Consider the following 21,985-nt stretch of genomic DNA (forward strand, 5'->3'; position numbering starts at 1 on the left):
AGAGCTGTCACATTGTGTCTCTTAACAGTAAATGTGGTTGACTACTAGAGGTGGGAATCTTTGGGCACCTAACGATTCGATTACGATTACGATTCAGAGGCTGTTTTGTACATTAGTTACAAAAACAGTAAAAAAAAAAAAAAAAAAAAAAAAAGCCTTGAAGGCTTAAATAAACAATTATTTCAGTATCAAGTTAACAGTTAAAAACAATACATAATATACTCAAATCCCCATTCTGTATCAGCAGGTTTAAACTACATTCAATTAATTTAATGTTGTGAATCAACCGTTAAAGTTGTTAAAATCGCTCCTGTTATTCCATAATTTCCCTTTTGTCTACTTTCGACATGTGAAGGTTTTAAAACTATTTTAAGGATAGATTCAAGTCAATTTTTTACCGATTTAGGAGTATTTTAGATAAAAAGTTAATTAGGTTCACTTGGAAGGTTCGCTACAACAGCCTTGCAGGGAAGTCTACTGCTTTAAGATGGCGGCTGTTTACTAACGCCCGCATCTAGCTTTTCTTACATATGCTGCTTACGCCACCGAGTCTATTGTGCATATAGTCCTATATAAATATGATATCTACCGTAACATTATGTGGACGTACTTTGTAGCAGCTGTCGGCAGCAGTCAGGTATGTTGTTGTTGTTTTTTTATCTCGCGGCATGAGTTGAGCTAGAGCCGTGAGTTGAGCATTGGCATTAGCCGAGGGGCCGGGTAATGACAAGCATGATGTTTAGCTACTCTCGCTCCGTTTCTCATTGCGTCCCGAAGACCGCACAGTGCGCTGAGTGTGTTTTACTTCCACTTTACTTGACATATTTCAATTTGGAATTTGGAAGTTTGTGAATCGTTCTCAAATCTTCCACGGCCGAATCGCGAATGATCTAAGAATCGGAAATTTCGCACACCTCTATTGACTACACTACCGTTCAAAAGTTTGGGATCTAAGCGACCCCAAACTTTTGAACCATAGTGTATCATATGGGATTTTTCATTGTGTACACTACAGTTCAAAAGTTTGGGGTCGCTTAGACCCCAAACTTTTGAATGGTATTGTATGTTTACAGTGACAATAATGGATTCTATTCTATTATATTCTATATTAGTCCCCGGGTTATGACATATTCAACTTAGGCGATTTTGACTTTACAGCGCCGGAGTCTCGTTGGCAATTTTGTCTTCAGTTGATGTTTTTTTTTTTCAGTCGCATAAACAGTACCTGATTGTACCTCACAGTATCTTATTTTTCACTTAACTTTATTAATATGACGTGTTTTGTCCTCACTAAGCGTGAAGTTGTTCAGCTTGACAGACAGCAAACAAGGCAATTGTGCTTTTTGAACCCTTTTTACTTCCTTCATTTTTGACAATTTGTAAAGCTGTAATACACATTTGTACACTTCTGTTTAAAACGAGATACATTTTAACAATAAAACACTTGACACAAAACAATTGGTGTTCAAACGTCCATCTAGGCTGATCAATAAGAAAAGTCCGCTATCCTAAATGCTACGAATGCTACAAATGCTAACGGATTTACAAATCTCATAGCAAATCGCTCACACATAGCTCTAAAAACTGTAGCTCTAAACTTAATTACAAATTCATACGCAAACATTTATTAGCTGAAACAACTTACTGCCTGATGAAGGCCCAATCAGAGCGCAGCAATCGTTATCCATATCAGACGTCTGAAGCCCTTTTCACACACATATCCAGGGAAATTCCCATGTAAGGTGACGTAGGATTTACTCGCGTCATTGCTTTCATGCATGTAGAGATGTCCCGAAAAATGACACGGGTTGGACACTTTCACACACCTGTCCCGTGTTGCCCACTGGCACTCTCTGTGCGGGGAGGGCTGCTGGCGCGATTTTATAACCTGGACATTACGTCATGTTTGGTCGGCATCGGCTGTCACAATGTTGGTCAAATCGTGTTTTGTTCCGGAGGGAGCGTTCCCGACGTCGTAACTGCAGCCAATTCAAGCTCATCAAGACGGTATTTAAACCCAGGCGATCCAAGTGAAGGGTGGAAGGAAAAATCCCGCTGGCTTGGGAAGAAAGAATCCTGCTAACTTTATTTTGTTGTCTTATCGGCTGTCTGCCCTCCGCTTAGATTAGTATTCTGTTGATCCCCGTCGACCTACCAACCGCTTAGGTTAGTATTATATTGATCCCTGGCGACCTACTGTCATGGACCAGTTGTGTTTTTTCCCCCTTTTCAGCCAGCCATTGCATGTATTTTTGTGTTTCATAGACCACTGAACACTTCCCTCAGTTGTTTTTTGCTTTGAAGTACAGTCCCTGGCAAAAGTCTTGTCGCTTTTGTAGAAACAATTGCGAATAACTATGGCCGTCAAACGATTAAAATTTTTAATCGAGTTAATTACAGCTTAAAAATTAATTGATCGCAATTAATGGCAATTCAAACCATCTATAAAATATGCCATATTTTTCTGTAAATTATTGTTGGAATGGAAAGATAAGACACAAGATGGATATATACATTCAACATACCATACATAAGGACTGTATTTGTTTATTATAACAATAAATCAACAAGATGGCATTACCATTATTAATGTTAAAGCGATCCATGGATAGAAAGTTCTTAAAAGAAAAATGTTAGTACAAGTTATAGAAAATTTATATTAAAACCCCTCTTAATATTTTCGTTTTAATAAAATTTGTAAAATTTTCAATCAAAAAATAAACTAGTAGCCCGCCATTGTTGATGTCAATAATTATTTACACAATGCTCATGGGTGCTGAAGCCTATAAAATCAGTCGCACCCAAGCGCCAGCAGAGGGCGGCAAAACATAAAACACAACAAGTGAGCGTTTCACTGTACTGTCATTTAAATCTGTCTGAGCGGGGCATCTGCGTTATTTGCGTCAAATATTTTAACATGATTAATTTAAAAAATTAATTAACGCCCGTTAACGCGATAATCTTGACAGCCCTACTAATAACCTGACTTTTAATTATTCAATTGGTTTCAGAAATGGCTCATATGAAAGCTAAGCCCCTCTTAAATGATGTTGAATGCACAAAAATATATTTGTTTCACTGAAAAAAGATTTATCATTTAATGAAGACATAAAGATATTGTGTTGAAGTCTGCCCAGAACAAAAATAGTTTGTGAGGACCATCATGTGTTGAAATCCAAAAGTGGCTTGATATGTTGTTGTTGAATTTAGGCAGGAAATTGTCCGCTGTTTATAGTGAGTAACAAGAACCGGCTGCTCACATTTAGCATGTAAACCTGAATACTTTTATATGAGCAGCCAAGAATAGTTTTTTAGAAGATGTGATGTGCTGTTAGAAAGAATTTACCAATACAGGTCATTGTGAACAACTGCAAATATGTTTACAATCTACAACTAATGAGATATTTTAATTAATGCCACCCTATAAACGCAGCACTTTCATCCAATTAGATTAAAAACACATGCGCATTACTGAGAAGGGAAAAAAACAAACATGGTACCGTGTGCAGTCCACATTATGTAACCAAAAAAAAGCTCAAGGTAGAAATTGGTATTTCATGAATTATGCATATCTATTCATAAAGGATTTATAGTCCATTCACAACACATTAGAGAAAGTGCTCTTTTATAATGCATTGCAATGAATGAGCCCGCAATTCAAGTGGGTAAAACTGAAACTGTACTTTGTTGGCATAATCAAAAGGTGCTTGTGCATTAGAGTTTGGAGTTAAATACTCTTCCTGCATGGGAAATATAAGCATTGGAAAAGGGCAAGAAAAATACTTTGGCCTTGCAGGAAATGTCTTTTCAGGGCTGAGGTTGAGTTGTTTTACTGGAAAATAAACATGAGTGTGTACAGGTAGAGTGGTTTTCAGCCAGCCCTCCCGCACAACTTCATGTCTAACATGACATGACATAGTGGACCATTCAGGAAATCTCTCATTTTGTGTTTACATAAGTTTTGATAACATTAATGTTCAGTGTGAATGTCCACACAAAAAGTGAGTCTAGTAGCACATCGAGCGACACGGCTGAACCTGACCGAAGGAGAGTAGGTAGACAATTCAGGTTCTAAGCGAAATTTAAACAGCTAGTGCAATTGCCAAGTCACAACAATAAAGAAGCATGTAAACCATAAGCGGAGTTTTTGGGGGTGGGGGGGACAGCCTAGCCTGGCTCTGCCAGACTATTCTCCCTGTATTTTTCAAACACTGAGAGAAATAGTCTGGGAACCATCCCATTAACGGCTTTTTCGAGCAGATACAAAATCAATCGACAAATCAGATTCGTTTATTTGCGTGACGTGTTCTTCACGAGCAACGTCACTCTTGCGCGTCGAAAGTCGTCTCTTCAGCAACACAGATGGTGAACGGCAGAGCCGAGAATATGTTCCAATCCACGGTAAAATCAGTTTTAAATGACCAAAAACACATCGAAACGAGTCATTGACAACAGTCTGTCTCGCGCTAGCCATGTCGAATAAACTCCGCTCTCTTCGTATGTTTACTTCCGCGCGCAAGTCCCTCGTCCTGCCGTCGCCGTTTTTCTAACGTCACGTCTGCCCGTCGCTGATTGGTCCACTCCGCTGTCTGTTTGCTGTGGCTTGCTCCGCCCTGGAAATTGTTTCCGTGGCAATGGTGGCCAGACTCAATAGCTGGAACAGCGTTGAGTCTGGTGTACCAGGCTAGGGACAGCCCCCCCCCCCCCCGGTGGCCAAAAAGTGTCATCGCATGTAACTGACTTTACAAAATATATATAAAAGTTGTAAAGCAATAAAGCAAACAACAAAAATGAATGAAATGAACAAAAAAGGATATTTTTATAATGGGTCAAAATTATTTTTCAAACAGATCATGTCACTAGCAAATTAGACGGTCATTTGCTTTGCATATTATTAAAAAAAAATAAAAAATAGGGGAGGGTAATTTTATTTGTCAAATGATTTTATTTTATTTTTTTGAATTTTTTTTTTGTTTTTTTGTTTTTTTTTTGATTGAAGCAACTTTTGGGGGGATTGAATGATTTGGACACAAATGTTCTACCAAAAAAAAGGCCCAAACACAAAAAGGATTGCTAAAATCAACTTTTTTTAAATTAAAAATTAAGTGTTCAAATGCAAATATTTGATTCTCAAATATTGTTTCGCATTCAAAAACTTTTTTCTATGATTGGAATTTCCCTTTTTTGATTGAGGTGATTTTTCATTTAAAAATAGATATTTGTTGTTTGAAGCAACTTATTTTTTGATTGAATAATAAAGCAAAAATGTGGCCCAAACGCAAAAACAACATTACTTCAATCAAAAAAGTTGCTTTAATCAAAAAAAAAAAAAAAAAAAAAAATTGACTTCAATCAAAAAAAAAAAATCATAGCTTTCAAAATAGCTTTCAAATGCATTTTTTTAGTTTCAAAATTAATTTTTGCATTTAAACACATTTTTTGATCGAATAAGACACAAATGTACCTCCTTAAGGCTCTGCCCAGGGGATACAATTTTTGACCGAGGTAACTACATTGGCACGACACTGGCGGTCATACCATATTCAATGGATGACGATCTGGGGAAAAGTATAGCTGTCCACAGCAGCCTGATTTAGAATTTCCCTCAAGAATGATGGGAAACAAAAAAATGCTCATTTTCAACTTATTATTATAAATATTCTTGTAAGTTAATTTTACTGTTGACACTGCGTTTTGGGGTCATCAACATGTCGTGCCACCCCTGGCCCAAAAGTCAAACTCTGCCTATGATGTAAACCTAGCCATGTATTTTAGAACCATGTATGGCTGTCACAGTGGACCCCCGCTACTCATGCAGGATAGTGAACTGACCATGAACAGCAGAAATCTATGAATAATTGACACCCTTTTTAAAAGCATTGAAAAAATGTTGTCTATATATGATTGGCAACTGAAGCGTTTCTACTGATTTACCACTTTCTACAATGCAGTGCCCTTCATTTTGTTTCAGGTAATAAGCATAGTTTGAACCAAATTAACATGCATATGGTGGAAAACACAGACAAGACTGAAAAAGTAGTTTCTGCTCTTGCACTTCTATTTAAAAGAAACTGCTGTATTTTAAGCCAAAACAACTGTTGTGTTTGATAGAACAAGATATCTATATGCTACCATAGCAGATTCATGGCGCATTAAGCTCCCGAACTATTTTTAATTTGTCCGTTTTACCCTGGAAACCCGTTTAAAGACGTCGCGCAACCGCTTTTGTTTCAACCCAGCCATAAAACGTAGGTAACTAATTATATTTTTTATTCAAAACGTCTGTCATTTTTAGCTTTGAATCATTAATTGATGTCTAATATTTCGTTAAAAAAAAAAAGAAAAAAAATGACATTAAAATATGCGAGTGAATAATTTTTTAAACTTTTAAACAAATTACGTCACAATGAAAAAAATGGTGTCTGTAAAAAAGTCACGTATATCTACCTCATAACTATCGTATTGTATTTTTTTGTTACTGTCGCATTTTCTCCGATATGTTAGATGATAAATAATCGATCCAAACAAAGAAAAAAAAAAAAAAAAAAAGTTCGAAACGGTAAATATATGAAAAAGAAAATCTCGACCACTCCTTGATGTCTGCGATTTCTGCATCGCGACCCTTGTTATATTACCATGTTTAACCCATAAAATCCCAAACAAATCCAGCCGTGGCCATTCACAGCTGTGTCTTGAAACTCAGTGATACATGCTACATGGAGTTTTTGGATCGAAACAAGGTAAGTACGTGATAAAATCTCATGGCGTCTGTAATTCTGCTCTCGCGTGCTCTCACCTCCAGATAGGGTTTTGCTGTTTAATTTTTTTTAAATGCCCTCCTGTTAAAAAATTTTCTTCCCCCCAAAAATTGATTTTAAGCTTTCCAGTGATGTATGACGCATGCATATCGGACAATTTTGAAAATTGGCCAAATTGGGGGTCTCAAAGCGGAACTTCAAGTCACCTTAGTGTTTTCCACCATATTCTTGACATTGACCCATTGATCTAAGAGTGCAGTGTCTGCATTATTTATATTAGAGCTCCGACAAAAGGGGGGTATTGTCTTAGAAATGCATGACTACAGACAATGAATGGAGTCAACAACCTCTAAAATATCCACTCTCTTATTTTATATCTCGCCTGCTTCCTCTCTTTGTATCATTATTATAGCTTCAGCTGCCAAGGACAAGGCGCCTCTTCCTTGACAATTACACCACGTTGTTTGTGGTTCCACACAAAATATAACACTGTGGAGTATATATGGCATCTTAAAACAGCGTTTACCAATAACAACACCAGAGGATGCAGATTTTTCATTGCGGCTACTAGCTTAAAGGTGACTTTGCTTCATATTCCAACTTTTCTTCAACTGTTTCATGCATAGATACAATCATGTAAAAAAATTAGGACACCCTATCGACGCCTGTCTGTTTTTTTAACATATATATGGATATTTAATATCAATTTTAACAATCTTTAGAGATTCAAGTCAGTCAACTAAACAATTAAAACTGATTAAATTTTTTTTTGTTTTTTTAATAACTTTCTGTAAAATGTAATTTTAAATAAATGCAGTTTCTGTTGAGGAATAAATTAGGACACCCCCACATTCAATCCCTCTTAAAATGGCTAAAATCACACACAGGTGTATCACATCAGGTGTACGCGATTAGAACATCATTACCCAGTGTTTTCAAGAAGGCTTGCCTTACTTAAACCTCACATTTGGTTTGGTTTGCCTCACATTTAGTTTGGTTTGCCCCTGAATATTGAAGTGAGAGAAAACACCATGGTGAGATCAAAGGAGCTGTCTGAGGCCTTCAGAAAGAAGATTGTCGACGCTTATGAGTCCAGTAAGGGATTTCAAAATATCTCAAAAGAATATAAAATCAGCCATTCCACTGTCCGGAAAATAGTCTACAAGTGGAGGACATTTAAAACAACTGCCAACATGCCCAGGGCTGGTCGTCCAAGCAAGTTCACTCCGAGAGCAAACCGCAAGATGCTAAAAGAAGTCTCCAAAAACCCTTAAAATGTCATCGCGGCACCTACAGCAGGCTCTTGCTACTGTTGATGTGAAACTGCATGCCTCTACAATCAGAAAGAGACATCACAAGCTTAACCTTCATGGGAGGTGCAATGAGGAAACTTTTGCTCTCCAAGAAGAACATGAAGGCCAGACTGAAGTTTGCCAGAGTGAATGTTGACAAAGACCAGGACTTCTGGAATAATGTTCTTTGGACAGATGAATCAAAAATTGAATTATTTGGACACCAGAACAGAGGACATATTTGACGTAAACCCAATCCAGCTTCCCAGGAAAAGAACTTCATACCAACTGTGAAGCATGGAAGTGGAAGTGTCATGGTTTGGGGATGCTTTGCTTTAGCGGGACCTGGCCAGCTGACCGTCATAGAATCCACCATGAATTCTTTCGTGTATCAGAGGGTGCTTGAGGAACATGTGAACTCATCTGTGAAAAAAATTAAAGCTGGACCCTGCAACATGACAATGACCCAAAACATACCAGTAAATCCACCAAGGACTGGCTGAAAAGGAAGAAATGGATCTTAATCCCATTGAGATGCTGTGGGTTGACTTGAAATGGGCTGTACATGCAAGAAACCCCTTAAACGGCTCACAACTGAAAGTATTCTGCATTGAGGAGTGGGGCAAACGTTCTTCAGACCGATGTTAAAGACTGGTAGATGGCAAAAAGAGTCTCACTGAAGTGATTTCTGCCAATAGGGTAACACTAGCTATTAGTTGGTAGGGTGTCCTAACTTTTTCCTAAGTTAGAATATGCATTTTTGTTGATATATTTGGTTTAATGATTAAAACAATGTTAATTTTTGTTGTTTACTTGCAATAAAATCAATTTCTTTTCCAGAGTTAAAGAAAAACAAGATCAGACATTGATATGTAAGCATTTCTTGATAAAGAACTGAATATTTAAAGGGGTGTCCTAATTTTTTCACATGACTTTAGGTCAAGATGTGCACGTTATCTGGTTGAAGTTTTTCATCTGCATGGTTTATGTTTTGATTGCAATCGCCTTTGTACGTCAAAATGCTGTGCAAATGAGCAGATTTCGAATCAAAGATTGTTGTCACAAATTGCCTTATGATAGAAGTACATGCCTACTTTGTGTTTCCTTCACAACCAGTCGCCAAAAGCCACACAAGGTCTTAATATAGACTGTTGCCTACGAACACACAAAAGGAAATTGTGTTGAGACGCAAGAGAAGATCAGCTTTTCCCAAAATGACAAAAAACAAGTGATCAAATTCATACTGTTGTGAGTACATGTCATTGACTAAATATGCGCTACAACGCCCTTAACTTTTGTTCAGAATTAGCTCCTTATCACTGGTTACGTTGCAGCTTGCTTTTTGTTCAGAATTAGCTTCTTATTACAGATGTCGGCATCGATCGATCGGGTCCGATCACGTCATTTTCAAAGTATCGGAATCGGCAAAAAAATATCGGCCATGCCTTTTTTTAATATATATATATTGAAGCGGGATGCTTGTTAAAGAGTCTTTATTGCTCAATTGCTGTGTCCAGCGATGTAACTCTCGCGAACTCTCGTACACTCTCTCTCATGAGCCGGAACGCGCGCAGCTCTTTATAATGTCTAGTCACGTGACTGTGACGCAGCCGGTAACGCGCTCGGCCAATCAGACACACAATTAAAGTGGGTGAATTATGTCAACAAAAGGGTCACCACACAGGTCCCCCCAGAATTCACCCACACATGACGCCAGGCACAACCCGAAACAAAAGTACGGAACGGAAGGGTTGCGCGGCCGGGGCGTCTGTGGAAGATGACCGAACGGACGGTCAGGCGGCCGTCCAGGATGCCAGATGCGGAACGCCCAAGCAGAACAGTCTGGAGGACGCCCAGGATGCCAGGCGGTGGGCGACTGAACGCGACGATCAGGCGGCCGTCCAGGACGCCAGATGCGGGACGTCCGAGCAGAACAGTCAGGAGGACGCCCATGACGAGGTATGGGGGGCCGTTAGGGACATAATTCAGGATTACCTTTCACACACACTTATCAAACGTTCTCACACACTCTATTGAAACATTTTCTGCGCACGTATAGATGTGAGATTCTCGCACGCATACATGTGATATTCACGCACACATACATACGAGACGCGTGCACGAATACATGTGAAATATTTTTTGCGCACGCATATATATGAAATCCTTGCACGCTTACATGTGAGACCCGCGCGCGCATATATATGAAATCCTTTCACGCTTACATGTGAGACCTGCGCGCGCATGTATATGAAATCCTTTCACGCTTACATGTGAGACCAGCGCGCGCGCATATATATGAAATCCTTTCACGCTTACATGTGAGACCAGCGCGCGCGCATATATATGAAATCCTTTCACGCTTACATGTGAGACCAGCGCGCGCGCATATATATGAAATCCTTTCACGCTTACATGTGAGACCAGCGCGCGCGCATATATATGAAATCCTTTCACGCTTACATGTGAGACCAGCGCGCGCGCATATATATGAAATCCTTTCACGCTTACATGTGAGACCAGCGCGCGCGCATATATATGAAATCCTTTCACGCTTACATGTGAGACCAGCGCGCGCGCATATATATGAAATCCTTTCACGCTTACATGTGAGACCAGCGCGCGCGCATATATATGAAATCCTTTCACGCTTACATGTGAGACCAGCGCGCGCGCATATATATGAAATCCTTTCACGCTTACATGTGAGACACTCACGCGCATGAATGTGAAATCTTTGCGCTTATACATGTGAGACACTTACGCGCATACATGTGGAATACTTTTTGCGCACGCACACATGTGAAACAATATTTTGGGTGCCATGTTTGTACTACATGTCGAATCCATTTTGACTGGGAGTGGATGGAAAGGAAGATCGGATGTCTAACACTGTCATTACCAGCCGTGAAGTTAAAGCTGGCAGTATTTTTATGCTCCTAAATGTTTCCCATTCAGGAACAGCTCTAACTGTCAACACGTTGCAAAAATGAAACCTGGGTGGCTCAGGGTGCGTCATTGAGATTCGGCGTCTGTTGTTGTACGGCTGGCGCTGCATTAACTTACCATCACTTCCAGCGAATGTCGACGGAACGCGGGTCCAGAGCATAGCTGCAATCAGCACGAAGTACCGCAAAATATTTGCATAAATATATAGAAATAATGTATATATATACACATACATATATACACACATACACTATACAGGGTGATGAAAAAAAGAATGGGCCAAAACCATTGCGGTAAATTGGGGGGGCAATAACTACATTGACACAAGTATTGTATATTTTTGTTTTTATTTCATGCTTTACAAGTGCTCAATGTGACCACCAGCAGCATCACGGACAATCAAGCTGATATGACTAAATTTGTTAACTTACTTGATAAAGAGACTTTCTTATCAAATTAACAATTTAATTAATCATTTCAGTCTATGTCAATGATTTTGAAAGGAATAAATGTGTGATTTTGGCACATTGTTTTTGAATCACCCTGCACATACACACATACATCATATGTACAAACATAAATTATATATACAAACATTCCTTATATATAATTATATTATGAACATATAATATGTGGTCAATAAACCTTACTGCGACATTTTATTCTTATACTTTAACACTGTCTTGCATCTGTGAATAAACACAATTTGCACTTCAGTCTACAAGGCATATATATTTGGCAATTGGAAACAAGGTGGGATGGTTTTTTTTATTTCAAAACAGTTCCAATGGACTTCTTCAAATCTGAAATTTTACCTTTTTCATCAGTCATATGCAAACTGATATTGACAATCAAACCACACTCGGTATAGTAGCTTAAGATCCATTTTTATATACATATTCAGTAACTTAAGTACTGTGGAGGGGGGGGACAAGTTAGTCCCTCACATGCCGTTTTACTGAATTCTCATCCCACATGCAAAACAAACATTATTTCTTTTACACATTTTAAACAACGAACCAACCACAACAATATTGCACTCAAACCAGTGTGGATAAAATAATGATTTGTTGTAGTGTGGGACATTTCCAACACCGTATATCCTGGTCTGCTCGCGTTGTCGTAGCGGAACTGTTGCCCCGATGCGAGGCTAGCTGCAAAGGCTACCCCAAGATGCATCGGCGTGCCCGGGCATCAGTCTCGGGGTTCCCGCGCAGCGTGCGAAAACTCTACCACCGAGCCACCAATACTTGCAATGGAAGACGGGCAGCACGCTGAAATGATTAATCACAGGGTACACAAAGAGACAGACGACCATTGGCACCCACATTCATACCGTCACTGAGTGGCAATTTATCCTGTGCTTCTCTTTGTCGATATCAGCAGGTAACCTGGACTCGTCCGGATACTGGCCTCCATTTAAATGTGCCAAAAGCCGGAGGAACAGTTGACGCCCACTTCAATTGTGTCATAAGCTACAATGTAGCTTATTGGTCAAACTAACGTCTTTTCCTCCACGACCTTAGAAAATAAAAGCAGGCAAATTAGGTTAAAGAGGAAAAAAGGTGATTATACAAAAATAAACAGGTCCATGACCCATATTTATATTATATATGTATTTATACTTTTAAGAATATTGCCAAACTTGACTGATCCTTCATACAAGTAAATACACTGCCAATGGGAAAACCCATTGGCAGTGTATCAAATACTTGTTCTCCCCACTGTATATATCCCTTCTGTCGCACTAACGTATTATTTGGAAAAGGCCCAATAATGAATCGTAATATGCAGCCCTTTTACACTGTCTACTAAAATACCGTGTACACTCATAACTGAGAACCTCACACAACTACACAAGTCTTTTTTTTTTTTCCGAAAGTAATGCTAAAAATAATAGAATTTTCCAAAAATTACATTTCGGTATAAAAAATGATAGAGAAATACACACTATTATTTCTAGATTCATTTAACAGTTTTATCCAGGAAAAAAATGATTGGAAAGATTTGGTGTTATACATTGCTGCACACTTTTTAAAAGATAATACATTTCCTATGAATATTCAGAAACATTTTCAAAAAGGTAAGGCCACTTAGAACCCCAGAGGTATTGATATGTTGGTGAAAAAAACAAAAACTTGTAAAGACATAACATGATTTTTTTTTTTTTTTTTTTTTTAAGGGTTGGAAAGGATATTTTTAACGTTTAATTTTTTAAAACCAAAGACAGAGACTTGTCACAGATAGCTTTGTTACAATGTAATAAAAAAAAAAAAAAGCAAGTCTGGTAGTTTTCAGATAAATTGCTATCGTTATTAATGCATGTGATAGAATATTTTATCCAAGCAATAATTTGCTCATCCCACTAGTAATTTCTTTTGCTTATGTGAACAAGAATTTTGTTTTGATGTTACTAAGTATGGAATAGTAATATACACAGGTTCAACTCAAGGAGCAAGGGCAGCTAGTAAGAAAATACAACAACAACATTTATTCAAAGTACTACAGAACTCACAAAATCATATAATCCCCAAAATATACACAAACTATCTAAATAAAAAATATTGAATTTGAACAGTCCCTTCAAAGTCTTTTGCTGCTGTGCCTCAATGTCTGTTGTACTATTCAGTGTATGTGTGTACTATCGGGATAGTGTGACTGTATATTGTGTGAAGAATTTTGTAGTGAAGGTGACCTTATCTGCTTTGGGTGATGCTCCAACAGTTGGCTGAAGTTGAAAAAAATTGGTCCTCAATCCCTCATTGAATCAGGCCGAATCCTCCTTGACATCAATTCTGTCTGTCAGATGTAGATCCAGCAATTAAAAACAAACAATCTGCATATCAAGAACTTAATTTTCAACCAACCATAGAATGTACAGCATGGCAAGTATAACCTACAATACTGGTCAAAATTGGTCGTTTCCCACATTTAACTATTTGTTCATGAATTATACAGTGACTGATACTAGCCCACCTATCGATAATACTTTCCAAAAATGCATCAACATACAACATTAACTTATTTGTATTTGAAAAAATAACATCTTACTATATTTCCAATTTCCTCCAATTGTTTTTTAGACAAAGAAAAGACACAATATCTTGTAACTCAACTCTACAGGAAAACGTGTCTATGACATATCCTCTTGCATAGTAGCATAAAGCATAGCAACTCACCAGACACTTGTATCACACAGAACTCAGATGTAATTCGCTGATTAGAGCAGTCTGGAACTCGTCTGCAACAAAATCAACCTTTTATGGTTTCGCGTACATGAAATTGAAATATGTTTTTTCGAAACCATTACCAGTTTTTCTTTGGTTTGAAAGAGGTCGCGCTAGCGTTAGCGTTTTCTCCATTAGCGTTCATAGCATCTTCATTTCCCAAAATGCAACGCTCATATACCTGGTTTTAGTGCAATGCAAGATCATATAATGCCATCTAGTGGACGTTTTAACTAACAGCAGTCATCAAAAATACAGTTTTAAATAAAAACCATAAACTATACCTTTATCAGTGTTCCACTTCATTATAGAATGTAGGCTAGTACTGAATGTGTGTGAATATGTAGTTCGATTTCATCCCTGCTGACCCTTATATCGATTATAATTTGATGTTGATGAGGCCGCACAATACTTTGGACTTCCTTACAATCTCAGCCAAGTAACATCTTGAAACATATTTATTCAGACAGGCTTTCTTCCTCATAATTCCATTATTCTTTTTAATTTAACATTGTTGTGGGTTTTATCTGTATGTGTGTATTTTAACTTATTTTTTACCTTTTACCTTGTACGGCAATCTTGAGTGTCCTGAAAGACACCTAAAAATAAAATGTAATATTATTGTTGTTGTTTTTTAATGCCACGTTTAAAACACACAATATAATTTATTCAATAATGCTAAAAAAATCTTAAACTTTATTTAGATCTATCTTTATCAAGCTTAAAATATATGTGCTAATGAAAATATCTTGCTTTCTTGATTATTCAACCATTCAATTTATTATAATTCAATGGCATGCATCAATGTGGATACTTATAATTACCCCCATACTTATAATTACCGAGACTTATGTCTGATAGCTTTTTAAGTCATACGTATCTGTACAGATGTTTTCACATGCATTTATACGAACGTTTGACCAAGGAATGTGAGATATTTTTCAGTCTTATGTGTGAGAGGTTATTCACTTGTGTGTATAAGAGGCTCTCAGTAATGAGACTGCACAGAATCTCACTTGTGTGTAGAAGAGCATCTCACAAATGACAGTGCACGGCATTTCAGTAGATAGTATACGAGGCATTTTATAGTAGGAAGCTGTACTGGTCCTTTTCAAAATAAAAGTATTTACGGCGGAAGCGATATATTTTTACTTGTATAAAGCATCATTCAAGCTTGGCAACATTCTTAATAGAATAAATACATATATATCATCTAAATATGTGTCGTGGACCTTTTTTTGGTGTGTAAAATCACCCTTTTCCTATTTAACATAATGTGCCTGCTTTTATTTTGTAAAATCGTGAGGGGGTGACGTTAGTTTGACCAATAAGCTACATTGTAGCTTCTGACGCAATTGACGTGGGCGTCGACTGTTCCTCCGGTGTTTGGCCCAGTGAAATGGAGGCCTCGGGACGCTATTGTGGACGAATCCAGGTTTCTTATCGATTTCGACCAAGGAAGCGCGGGATGAATTGTCACTCAATGACGGTATGAATACGATGTGGGTGCCAATGCTCGTCTGTTTCTTTGTGTTCCCTTTGATTATTCATTTCAGCGTGCCGCCCGTCTTCCATTGCAAGTATTGGTGGCTCGGTGGTATAGTTCTCGCACGCCGCGCGGGCACTCCGAGACAGATGCCCGGGCACGCCGATGTATCCTGGGGTAGCCTTTGCAGCTAGCCTAGCATCGTGGAACCAGTTCTTCAACGACAACGCGAGCAGACCTGGATATACGGTGTTGGAAATGTCCCACACAACAACAAATAATTTTTATTATATTTATTTATACCACACTGGTTTGAGCGCAGTATTGTTTTGGTTGGTTTGTTGTTTAAAATGTGTAAAAGAAATAATGTTTGTTTCGCTTCTGAGATGAGAATTCAGTAAACAACATGTGAGCTACTAACTTGCCCCATCCCCAGTACTTAAGTTAATGAGTATGTATATAAAAATGTATCTTTAACTTTAACTACTACACCGAGTATGGTTTGATAGTCAATATCAGTTTGCATATGATTGATGAAAAAGGTAAAATTTCAAATTTGAAGAAGTCCATTGGAACTGTATTTTGAAATATTAAAAAAAATAAAAGTGTTGCACCCCCCACCTCGTTTCCAATTGCCAAATAAATATGCCTTGGAGACTGAAGTGCAAATTGTGTGTTTATTCACAGATGCAAGACAGTATTACAGTTTATGAATAAAATGTCGCAGTATAGTTTATTGACCGCATATTATGTGTACATAATTTTATATAGTGAATATGTATATAATATGTTTATATATATATATGATGTATGTGCAGGGTGATTAAAAATCAATGTGCCAAAATCATCACGCATTTATTCATTTCAAAATTATTGAAATAGACTGAAATTATTACATTTTTAATTAAATAAAGTACTTACTTTTTTTTTTTTTTTTTTTTTTACTTTAACAAGTAAGTAATCTTAACGAATTAAGTCATATCGGCTTGATTGTCTGTGATGCTGCTGGTGGTCACATTGAGCACTTGTAAAGCATGAAATAAAAACAAAAATATACAATACTTGTGTCAATGTAGTTATTGCCCCCCCAATTTACCACAATGGTTTTGGCCCATTCTTTTTTTCATCACCCTGTATAGTGTATGTGTGTATATATGTATGTGTATATATATACATTATTTCTATATATTTATGCAAATATTTTGCGGTACTTCGTGCTGATTGCAGCTATGCTCTGGACCCACGTTCCGTCGACATTCGCTGGAAGTGATGGTAAGTTAATGCAGCGCCAGCCGTACAACAACAGACGCCGAATCTCAATGACGCACCCTGAGCCACCTAGGTTTCATTTTTGCAACGTGTTGACAGAGCTGTTTCTGAATGGGAAACATTTAGGAGCATAAAAATACTGCCAGCTTTAACTTCACGGCTGGTAATGACAGTGTTAGACATCCGATCTTCCTTTCCATCCACTCCCAGTCAAAATGGATTCGACATGTAGTACAAACATGGCACCCAAAATATTGTTTCACATGTGTGCGTGCGCAAAAAGTATTCCACATGTATGCGCGTAAGTGTCTCACATGTATAAGCGCAAAGATTTCACATTCATGCGCGTGAGTGTCTCACATGTAAGCGTGAAAGGATTTCATATATATGCGCGCGCGCTGGTCTCACATGTAAGCGTGAAAGGATTTCATATATATGCGCGCGCGCTGGTCTCACATGTAAGCGTGAAAGGATTTCATATATATGCGCGCGCGCTGGTCTCACATGTAAGCGTGCAAGGATTTCATATATATGCGCGCGCGCTGGTCTCACATGTAAGCGTGAAAGGATTTCATATATATGCGCGCGCGCTGGTCTCACATGTAAGCGTGAAAGGATTTCATATACATGCGCGCGCAGGTCTCACATGTAAGCGTGAAAGGATTTCATATATATGCGCGCGCGCTGGTCTGACATGTAAGCGTGAAAGGATTTCATATATATGCGCGCGCGCTGGTCTCACATGTAAGCGTGAAAGGATTTCATATATATGCGCGCGCGCTGGTCTCACATGTAAGCGTGAAAGGATTTCATATACATGCGCGCGCAGGTCTCACATGTAAGCGTGAAAGGATTTCATATATATGCGCGCGCGGGTCTCACATGTAAGCGTGCAAGGATTTCATACATATGCGTGCGCAAAAAATATTTCACATGTATTCGTGCACGCGTCTCATATGTATGTGTGCGTGAATATCACATGTATGCGTGCGAGAATCTCACATCTATACGTGCGCAGAAAATGTTTCAATAGAGTGTGTGAGAACGTTTGATAAGTGTGTGTGAAAGGTAATCCTGAATTATGTCCCTAACGGCCCCCCATAACGAGGAGCGCGCCGTGCAGCACCGCGCAGGCGAGGCCGGAGAAGCGGACGCCGAGAGAGGCGGCGCGCGTTGCTCAGCAGCGGTCGAGGAAGAGGTCGAGACCTGCGACGAGCAGCACCACCCGGTCGAGGCTGCAGACGAGGGCGACGGGCGCGGCGGTCGGAATGGACCGGTCGAGGCCGGAGACGAGGGCGACCGGCGTGGCGGTTGGAGTCGCCCGGCCGTGGACGAGGGCGACAGGCGAGACGAACCAAGTCGACCGGTCGTAGCAGGAGCGGGGGAAACGCCGAAACCGGAGCGACGCCATCGTTGTCCAAAGGCGGCGGACGAGGAGAGATGTCGGGGGCGGCATTCGCTGGCGCTGGCCGACGTGCAACCTCGGAGACTTCCGGAGGCGCCGGCACAGCAGCAAGGCTAGCGGCGATGGCCAGCGGCGCAGGCAGAGGACTGACCTCGGAGACTCCCGGAGACGCTGGAGTGAGGTCAGTGGCAGCGGCGTCCAGCGGCGCCGGTAGAGGGGCGACCTCGGAGACTTCCAAAGGATCAGGTGCTGGAGCGACGTCAGCAGTGGCCAGAGACGCAGGCACAGGAATGACGTCGTGAGGAAGGCCAAGCGCAGGCACAGTGCCGTCGAGAAGACCAGGGCCGGACGGGAAGCCGTCGAGTAGACCAGGGCCGGACGGGACGCCGTCGAGTAGACCAGGGCCGGACGGGACGCCGTCGAGTAGGCCCGAGGCGGATGGGGCGCCGTCGAGTAGGCCCGAGGCGGACGGGGCGTCGTCGAGTAGGCCGCAGGCGGGCGCACCGTCGTTGAGTAGGCCGCAGGCTGGCGCAATGGCGCCGCAGCCAGAAGAGCCAGGGACGGGCGCAGCGGCGTCGACGGAGACCGGCGACGGAGCGAGGCGAGCGAGAGCGGTGCCGGAGGCGAGACAGCAACTTCGGCTTCGGGAAGAGTCAGAGCGGAAGCGCGCAGCGGTGGCGTGGGCACTGGGACGGGAGGACGTCTGCGAGGAACCGGGGCGGAAGGGCCGCCAACGCAGGCGTGAACCTCAGGCAGTCGGGCTATCGTGGCGGGCCTTTTGGGCGCCTTTGGAGTCGATAAAGCACACGACCGGTCAAAGAGTAGGAGAAGGTGCGCCTTAAGAGCCCCATACTTGTCCTCCTTCGGCGGAAAGACTACGAAGCGCTGAGCTTTGACCGCCGTCGAGCACCCCAGCGCGGCTACCACGTGGTAGAAGCGCATGGTGTCGTTCGAAACACCACGGAGGACGAACTGCTCCTCCGCGAACGCGAACCACGCAGCCGCAGAAGACTCGTTGAAAGTCGCCAGCTCGAAAAAGCTATAGTCCGCCATTGCAATAAGGTGTTCGAAATGCCTCTGAGACTTCAGCGAGGCAGTCGGGGTCACCAGTGAAGCGGGATGCTTGTTAAAGAGTCTTTATTGCTCAATTGCTGTGTCCAGCGATGTAACTCTCGCGAACTCTCATACACTCTCTCTCATGAGCCGGAACGCGCGCAGCTCTTTATAATGTCTAGTCACGTGACTGTGACGCAGCCGGTAACACGCTCGGCCAATCAGACACACAATTAAAGTGGGTGAATTATGTCAACAAAAGGGTCACCACAATATATTTTTTTTAATTAAATCGTTTTCTAATTGTATTTAATGTTACAGACATAATGTGTTACACTTATCCAGTCTTTAGTTTAGGCTTAAGGTAGGGTTATCAAATTTATCCCAATAACGGCGGTAATTAATTTTTAAAAAACTTTAACTTTCACGTTAAAATATTTAACGCAATTAATGCATGCGCTGCACGACCCACTCACGCATTGTCGCGCTCCATCTGTAATGGCGCCGTTTTGCCTATATAGAGAGCTAAAAGGCAGCGTAAAATGAGTAGAGTGAATTTTGACAGCCTTTGGAGCCTTACTTTAATTGGCTAAAGCCTTACAATCCCTCTCCCTTTCATTTGAAATAACATGGGAAGCAATGTGGGGAAGCAAGGTAGCAATTGATCTTTTTCTTAACCCCCTATGTTATATCCCAACACAGAGAAGATATATCAATTGGTACCACTACGCACAGTCATGGTTGCACTTCCCATCATGGGGAATCGGGAGCAAAAAAAAAAGCAATCGGATCGGGAAATATCGGGATCGGCAGATACTCAAACTAAAACGATCGGGGTCGGATTGGGAGAAAAAAAACATGATCAGAACAACCCTACTTCTTATCACTGGTTACATTGCGGCTTGCTTTTCATTCATTTGTGCAGCTTCAAAGTCCTTTATGCAATGCGGAAGCTGTGCCTCTCAAGAGTTGAGAGTACATTGTTCCAGTACGGCAAAACGAGACGAGTAATTTGCTAAAGGCTGGGTTTATCTCGCCCATCGGATGCTCTGCGTCTCTGAGGGTCTATGGGCAAGGTGCAGGGCTTGGTTGGCCCGGACGCTCTGGTTCTCTGCATGATGATTGGATGACGTCTGAGGCTGAATCCCTGAGTGATAGCGAAATGAGTGAATCAGTGATCCTGTCAAATTAACATCTGTGGGAGGCATTTTTCAATTTTTGTTCCGTTGTCCTGAGTTGAACCGGAGACTTTCATAATCATCCTAGCGACACTAGCTTTGTTTAAAACGACTAGCGGAAAATCAAGCTTACATTTGGTGTTTTTTTCTATTGTAGCATTTTGTGTTTGGAGGCTTGACTTCTGGCACTCTAGTTTCTTTCCCTACTGAGCAGTGGGTGCCTCTAAGCCCCTCCACCGTCAAAAAGCACTCACAGGCGGACACACTTTGAGCTTTTACTCAATGAAAGACCAGCATCTGCCACTGCTGTATTGTGAACGCTTTAGTCCCTTAATGCAATATTACAGCATATAAGACTGCTCAGTCTTTTTTCTGACTTACCTGAATGCTTTCCTTCTCTTTACCAACTCTAGGACACTTGTTATGTGTTTACACAGCTGCCATGTGGTACCATCTCATGTTGCTGAAAGGAATATTTAAAGACAGTTGTTATCATGATGAAGAGAATGATGTGAAGATAGTTTTGGCCCGATCACTGTTGGAAAGGTAGATAAAAACATTATGAGACCTCGTGGTTTGTTTGCAGCGATACAAAGCAGCGGGCCATGCCTTCACAGAGAAGAGTTTCAAGAGGGGACGCACGTGTGACGTCTGCCAGCAGACCTTAGAAAACACTGCTGCTTTCTGCAAGGGTGAGCTGAATCTTCAATACATACATGACAGCTAGACAAGCTCACCTGGTACTTGAATGCTTCTTTCAGCTCTAATTTGTTGTTTGCAGAATGCAAGGTGGCAGTTCACAAAGCGTGTGAAGACAAGGTAAGCCATGTATTGTCTTGTGCCTTAATTTGACCTCATAGTGCATAGCAAAGAACAATCTTGGGTGAATTGTAGAATGTGGACGAGGCATGTGCACTGACCTAGATGTCTGCATAGGAAAGGCCATCCCCCTCTCTTGAACAACAAACAGCCAGGCCACTATGAGTAATTCATTGTGGTAACCTACAGCGGTTACATCTGTGTCACTTCTCAGGAGCTTCTTTTGGATGTATTTCTTTTTTTTAAATTGAAATTTACAATGAACGCATTCACAAAAAATGAAATATATCTAAAGTTCAGACTATAGGTAGCAACTTTTCCCCCAGCTTCAAACTTTGTGGCTTTTTTAGTAGTAGTAGCATTGCATTCATGTCTGTTCTTAGCTTCCCTAGAACTCTCCAATTTGCGATTAACCCATACGCTGCCATTGACGGTGGGAGATATCCAATCAGACATTAATTTCTATCAGTAGTAGAGAATGAGTGAATGTCCATGTATTTTCAGTGTTCCACATTGATAAATGTTCAAATTTTGAAATAAAAAAATCAT

The 21,985-nt window shown here is 40.5% G+C and overlaps 2 protein-coding genes across 6 annotated transcripts in view; one reads left to right on the forward strand and one right to left on the reverse strand.

The window, feature by feature from the left end:
- Positions 1–21,985, forward strand: part of LOC130921250 (tensin-2-like) — a 125,874-nt gene that overhangs the window by 25,682 nt on the left and 78,207 nt on the right. For 3 of the 4 annotated variants that reach the window (XM_057844901.1, XM_057844900.1, XM_057844903.1), the window contains 2 exons: positions 21,204–21,309; positions 21,399–21,436. The exons of the other annotated variant lie outside the window; for it this stretch is intronic. In XM_057844901.1, the coding sequence (XP_057700884.1) occupies positions 21,204–21,309; positions 21,399–21,436 (144 nt within the window). The remainder of the gene's footprint in view (positions 1–21,203; positions 21,310–21,398; positions 21,437–21,985) is intronic. 4 annotated transcript variants of the gene reach the window in all.
- On the reverse strand, positions 11,627–19,565 carry LOC130921252 (uncharacterized). 2 transcript variants are annotated; one of them, XM_057844912.1, is made up of 5 exons: positions 14,310–19,565; positions 14,179–14,240; positions 13,695–13,798; positions 12,336–12,520; positions 11,627–12,273 (listed from the first exon to the last, which is right to left on the reverse strand). In XM_057844912.1, the coding sequence occupies exon 1, from the start codon at positions 19,437–19,439 to the stop codon at positions 18,159–18,161; it is 1,281 nt and encodes a 426-aa protein (XP_057700895.1). In that variant the 5' UTR covers positions 19,440–19,565; the 3' UTR covers positions 11,627–12,273; positions 12,336–12,520; positions 13,695–13,798; positions 14,179–14,240; positions 14,310–18,158. The 2 variants fall into 2 exon arrangements, with proteins under 2 accessions (XP_057700895.1, XP_057700893.1); XM_057844910.1 differs by having other exon boundaries at positions 11,627–12,520.

Source organism: Corythoichthys intestinalis, chromosome 9, assembly GCF_030265065.1.
Source record: "Corythoichthys intestinalis isolate RoL2023-P3 chromosome 9, ASM3026506v1, whole genome shotgun sequence".
Classification (NCBI taxonomy): Eukaryota; Metazoa; Chordata; class Actinopteri; order Syngnathiformes; family Syngnathidae; genus Corythoichthys; species Corythoichthys intestinalis.